Source organism: Microtus pennsylvanicus, chromosome 13 (assembly GCF_037038515.1).
Source record: "Microtus pennsylvanicus isolate mMicPen1 chromosome 13, mMicPen1.hap1, whole genome shotgun sequence".
NCBI classification, from domain to species: domain Eukaryota; kingdom Metazoa; phylum Chordata; class Mammalia; order Rodentia; family Cricetidae; genus Microtus; species Microtus pennsylvanicus.
Window position 1 is genome coordinate 79,751,349 of NC_134591.1, and position 6,000 is coordinate 79,757,348.

At 48.9% G+C, this 6,000-nt stretch overlaps 1 protein-coding gene across 2 annotated transcripts in view; it reads left to right on the forward strand.

Annotated features, from left to right (window-relative positions):
- The window catches only part of Nol9 (nucleolar protein 9), a 19,547-nt gene extending 17,611 nt beyond the window's left edge, over positions 1-1,936 (forward strand). For both annotated transcript variants that reach the window (XM_075946698.1, XM_075946699.1), the window contains exon 12: positions 153-1,936. In XM_075946698.1, coding sequence (XP_075802813.1) covers positions 153-287 — 135 coding nt within the window. In that variant the 3' untranslated portion in view covers positions 288-1,936. The remainder of the gene's footprint in view (positions 1-152) is intronic.
- Positions 1,937-6,000: the final 4,064 nt, after the last annotated feature.

The window sequence follows — 6,000 nt, forward strand, 5'->3', positions numbered from 1 at the left end:
TCTCAAAAAATTTTTAAAAATAAAAGAAGTAAAAGCTCTTTGAGGATCATCCTAAGTGTCTGGAGCCCCACAGCCCTGCTGCCCAGCTGGCTTGTGCTCCTCGAGGCTGTCTGGACAGGTCTCAATGCTGTTTCTTTGTGTTTCCGTTTCAGCCTGGGCTTGAAGGGACAATTCCTTACATCACCACAGCTTATAATTTTAAACTTCCTGGAGCATCGGAGAAAATTGGAGAAAGAGAGTTTGAACATGCTTCCCAAGGGTACAGATTCTACAGGAGGAAAAAGTAAAGCCTCAGTATAGACGGAGGCTTTCTGCCTGCAAACCTTGTCCTTGAGCTCGGAGTCAGCAGGTCGGTGGGGCTTTGTGACTGTGAACAGCGCCCTCGTGTCCAGGGAGGTTCATGAGACTGGACAACGTGCTGCAGAGTAAATAGCTCAAGATTCCATTTTTCGTTTTTCCTCTAAGACATGGTCTCCATCATCCAAGTGTGGCATTACCGTTCTGTGTCAGCACACCCAGCTTTCAGGGTTTTCTCTGAAGCTATTTGATCTGAAACTTGGCCTGGACTGCTTTCCGACTGGCCGTCTAGCTGAGTGAAGTGTTTCCTGACGGGCTGTAGAGCAGTGAGGAAAGCTGTGACTCATCACTAGACCGGAAGAGCACAACCCCCTCAGTTCACCAAGGACCTGACCATTGCAATCGAGATAAAATTGGGGACTCCGGGACCACAAAAATGTGCCAAGAAATGGGCAGCAGGCTGACCCAGCCGTCCTCAGACTCAGTGCGCAGGTGCCCGGGTCTGAGCAGGCTGGATGGACACGAGTGGGAGAGGCTTACTTTGAGCCACCTGGACCTTACCAGTTAGGTGAGGTGGACTCAAATGCCTGGTCCTTGGATGCCACGGAATCTCCTAATGGTGCAGTCAAGTGTTAGAGGGTTGAATGTGCTCTGTTAGTTTCTCTGCCATTATAATCATGAGACTTTATGTTGAAGAAGTCGCTCTGACATCCAGAAAGCCTCCAGATGGTTCTGTAAGTCTGGGTGTGCTCTGATTGACTCCTCTGTTGAGGCAGGACACACTGCCACAGGTCCACCAACCTGTGAACAGACACCTTGTGCCTGACTTGGGCAAACCTTTGCTGCCAACGCTTTCTTCTAGGTACCTGGAGGCTACTGCCAGCGCCATTTTTTTCCTGAGTGTATTTTGTAATTAGAAGTGACTGGGTCAGGTCATTTTTGTGGATGAAAAATAATCAAGCCGCCGAGGAACTTCTTGAGTTGTCATGACTGACACATCAGGATTTCGCCTTCTAGCAGGATCATGTTCAAAGACCATTCCAGCCTGGGAAAGGATTAATAATGTTTATGTTCACGCATACCATTGATTATCTCTGTCTTGTCTGGGACCATACCACCCTGAGCGTGCCTGGTCTTGTCTGCTTGGACCCCATCTTTGGCCTTGGCATTTGAAAAACCCATTAGGAAGCCGGGCAAGTGGTAGCGCATGCCTTTAATCCCAGCACTTGGGAGGTAAAGACCAGAGGATCTCTGTGAGTTCAAGACCAGCCTGATCTACAGAGTGAGTTCCAGGACAGCCAGGGCTACACAGGCAAAAAAACACTGTCTCAAAAAAATCAAAAAGAAAAGAAAAACCCATTAGGAGACAGAACTGCAGCAGCCTGGTTGGTCTGAAACCCTCTAGACCATTCAAGGACTCACTAATTAGCTGTCCCTTATTTATATCTAGCTTTAGCTTGTGTTGTGTCTATTTGGTGGGGAGGGGGGTCATCTCACGTTGCTCAAGCAAGTGCCTGTGGGCTCCATTGCTTCTGATTTCTGAGGTGGCAGATGTGCACAGCCTTAGCCTTGCACCAGCTCTCTTCTGCGCCCTCCCCAGATCTTCCTGTCTTCACAAGAATAAAGACCCTGAAATGTAGGTCTCCAGCTTGTGTTTTCCATAAAGCTGCTTTCAGCTAACCTTCACTTGTGGGTCCCCACCAGTAGAGACCGGATGTCAGCAGTAGAGGGATCTGTGGGCATTGGGCAGGTGGCTGTGAGGAGCAGTCATTGGGAACCTACTCTGGGGGGAGCTCTTGCTGTGGAACCTGGCAATAGTGTCTGTCCATGTGATTGTGATATCAGGGCATTTGGGGCAAGAAAGAGATTGGACTCTCTGCCATCTTTTTGGGGTTTCTGTTTTGAGCCAGGATCTTGCTATGAACAGGCTGACCTCATGTATGATCCTTCTGCCTCAGTTTCCCAAGTGCTGGGATCACAGGTGTGTTTGTGTGAAGTTTCTGTTTACATGGTCTGTTCTCGTCCTCTGGAATCTTAGAAGTGTGGTGTACAAATTACATACGTAAGAACTCCACAGAACCACACAACAACAAACTCCAAGTTAGTTTTTGTGGCTTCTTAAAATCAGAATCTAGAAATTATTTCCTAGATGTAGGGGGTCTGGTGTTCCCATAATCACTGTCCCACGGAAATCATAGACAACTCAAGGCCCAAGAAGGTGGCCCTGAAGAGGCTGTGGGAACAAGCCCCGGTCCTTGGAGTGATGGGCTCTTCCAGAGCCTGGACAGAGATGAGTGTGGTAAGAGGCCAGGAGCAGGGAGGCTGCTGCGTCCTGTACTGAACCTCCTTGGTAAGAACTGCTATAGATAGTGTGCAAGTCAGATGGTGCAGATAAAGAGCCCTGAGCCACAATAAAACTCAGAGAAACTGGGGTTCAGTCTGAAGATCCAAAAAGCAAAGCAGCCAGCCACTGGCTCTTACCTCTACCTCAGTACAAAATGGTGATCTTGTCTCCAGGAATCTCAGAACGAGACTGTGAGACTGTGTGAGAGCTGTCTTCTCCCGTTTTATAATCCCTCAGACTGGGATTAAAGGCGCCCAGTTTCTATGACAACTAGTGTGGCTATTGCCTGATAGGCTGACCAGCTGGGCTGTTTTACTCTGATCTTTAGGCAAAGCTTTACTTATTAAAATACAAATGAAATGCCACTACAGAGCCCCTTTGAATGTGCTGTGGGAAACGCTACTGGATGAACCAGGATTCTGTCACCTAAGCACTCAGCTGCTGAAGAAAGTTCTTGAACCTCCATTTCCTGTTTACTTTCATCTTTTTTCTCCACTCTCCCACTCCACAGCATCTTATCTTAGCCCAGGCTGGCGTAGAACTAACTGTATAGCTTAGGCTGCCATGCTTGAGATCCTCTATTGGGATTCCAGGGGCGAGCCCCTTCTGGTCTGCTGGGATTCCGGGGGCAAGCCTCTTCTGGTCTGCTGGGATTCCAGGGGCGACCCTCTTCTGGTCTGCAATGGGATTCCGGGGGCGAGCCCCTTCTGGTCTGCTGGGATTCCGGGGGTGAGCCCCTTCTGGTCTGCTGGGATTCCGGGGGCGAGCCTCTTCTGGTCTGGCAATGGTTTTCGTAGTGGTGGACCTGCGCGGAAACCACCTTGTGGGGAAGTCTAGCCTGGGTCTGTTTCCTTCTCCGGGTGTAGGGGGAGGGCAACGGGATTGTCGATAAGATAAAAGGCCCTGCCAAGGCTCAAGCTGTGGAAAATGGTAGTGATTATTCTTGTGTACCTGTCTCTGGTGGTTGCAAACTCTTGGAAGGTGAGCATCAACATTTTGTCCCTCCTGAAGGCTGGGCATGGTGTGGGCACAACCCCTCACCTGTCAGGCTTCCCCTCAGGTTAGTCCTGTTGCCTTGCGTCCTGTGAGAGAGCAGCGATAGGGCAGGTCCTCAGTTGCTCTGATAAACTCTATCTTTGAAAGCCCTTACAGTACTGTGTTTAAAATTGTCTGTGCGCCCCGCGCAGTGGTGGCGCAGCCTTTAATCCCAGCACTCAGGAGGCAGAGGCAGGTGGATCTCTGTGTGTTCTTGTAGACCAGCCTGGTCTACAAGAGCTAGTGCCAGGACAGGCTCCAAAGCTACAGAGAAACCCTGTCTCGAAAAACTGAAAAAAAAAAAATTGTCTATGCCCGTGTGGAAAACAGCCCTTAACGTGCCCACGGCATAGGTGGCACCGGGAATCCTGTGACCATCACATCTGACTGTAAGTTTAAGAACCATTCCCCACTGTATGTGGTTTCTGACATCTCCCATTTTGCTATGAATTTGATCATTAAACTTTTTGTGAACAATGAATTTGTATGCTTTCAGTGTGTAAGATATTCCAGGTAATCATTTATTTGGGGTTTTTTTGTTTGTTTTTGTTTTTGAGACAGGGTTTCTCTGTGTATCCCTGGCTGGCCTCAAACTCAAGAGATCAGCCTGCCTCTGCCTCCTGAGTGCTGGGATTAAAGGCGTGTACCACCACCACCACCTGACTCCAAGTAATTATTTAAACACTTAAGAAAGCCTGGGACCAAAACCCTGTCTTGAAAAACCAAAAAAAAAAAAAAAAAAAAAAAAAAAAAAAGAAAGCCTGGGACCAGGCGGTGGTGGCATGCGCCTTTAATCCTAGCACTCGGGGGCAGAGGCAGGCGATCTCTGTGAGTTCAAGGCCAGCCTGGTCTACAAGAGCTAGTTCCATGACAGGCTCCAAAAGCTACAGCGAAAACCTGTCTCAAAAAAATTTTTTTTTAAGTAAAGAAAATAGCTTTGAAAGGAAACTGATTCCCAGGAATCCCATCAGACACTATTCATTCCCTATCTGAGGCTGTGTAAGCTAGGAAAGGATACTGTGTCTCTGGGTGACCTGGAAGGGGGTTATGCACCAAGAAGAGTTCAGGGGTTTTACTGGATTGTGTGTTTGAAGCAGGGTCTCAGCCTGAGCTTGACTGTGTTGACTAGGCTGGCCTTGAATCCCTTCCTGCTTCTGCCGCCCCAGTACAGCCAGGTACTAGAGACTTGGCTCAGTAGTTGAGAGCATTGCTGCTCTCGCAGAGACAACCACGTTGGATTCCTAGCACTGCTTGGTGCCTCACAGCTAGCCATGATTCTGGTGCCCTCTTCTGACCTCCACAGGCACAGTCATGGTGCACATGCATGCAAACATACATGCAAGCAAAATGCTTCTTTGAAGCCAGGTGGTGGTGGCACATGCCTTTAATCCCAGTACTTGGGAGGCAGAAGCTGATAGATCTCTGAGTTTGAGACCAACCTAGTCTACAAAGTAAGTTCCAGGACAGTTAGGAAGAGGGGAGGCTTTTTAAATCTTAAAAAGAAATATAAAAGAAAATATGCACCCCCACATCTGTCTAGAATTCAGAGTTTTTTGGGTTTTTTGGTTTTGTTTTTTTCGAGACAGGGTTTCTCTGTGTAGCCCTGACTGTCCTGGAACTCACTGAGATCTGCCTGCCTCTGCTACCCAGGTGCTGGGATAAAGGCACCAAGCCAACACCACCCAGCAAGTTCACAGCTTTTAAAATACATGAACCCTAAACTGGTGTCTGTGTAAGAGATACCTCTGAGAATGCAGCCCAGCTCAGGGCAGTTGGTTTGCCCTGACCTGGCATGGCCCAGCGAAGAGAACCAGACTTTGCTGACGAGCCCAGCTTCAACAGTGGCTAAAATAAACAAGGGGGCCATCTGTGCTGAGAGGGGAAACCCATGTGACCTGTAGGGCCTCTTTGGAAAAGCCTTGCAACGTTAAATACCCCCGAGGCTTTGCCAGGAAAGAGCAGCTGGAGGGCAGGCAAGGTTGCAAGCATAGAGGAGATGCACCCAGGCATGGGGTGAGCCTGCACCGCACACCCCAGAGCTGAGTAAGCAAAGCCTTGGGAATCAGCAGAGAGAGCTCAACTGGACAGACCAGGGCCTAATCTGAGAAGCCTGGGGTTGCCATGGTTTCCAGCCTGATGTCATTAGGACAGCCAACAATCACTGGCTAGAGTTTTTCTAATGCTTTTGAACTTGATTAGATTCTGGGACATGACCAACTCTGCCAAGTAGAAAAAGACACCTAGCTGACTCTCAGGCCTCTCTTCCCCAATCAGCCCAGCCAGGTATCTGCTGCTGGCCATGGGGATCACAGAGGAGCTTCTGC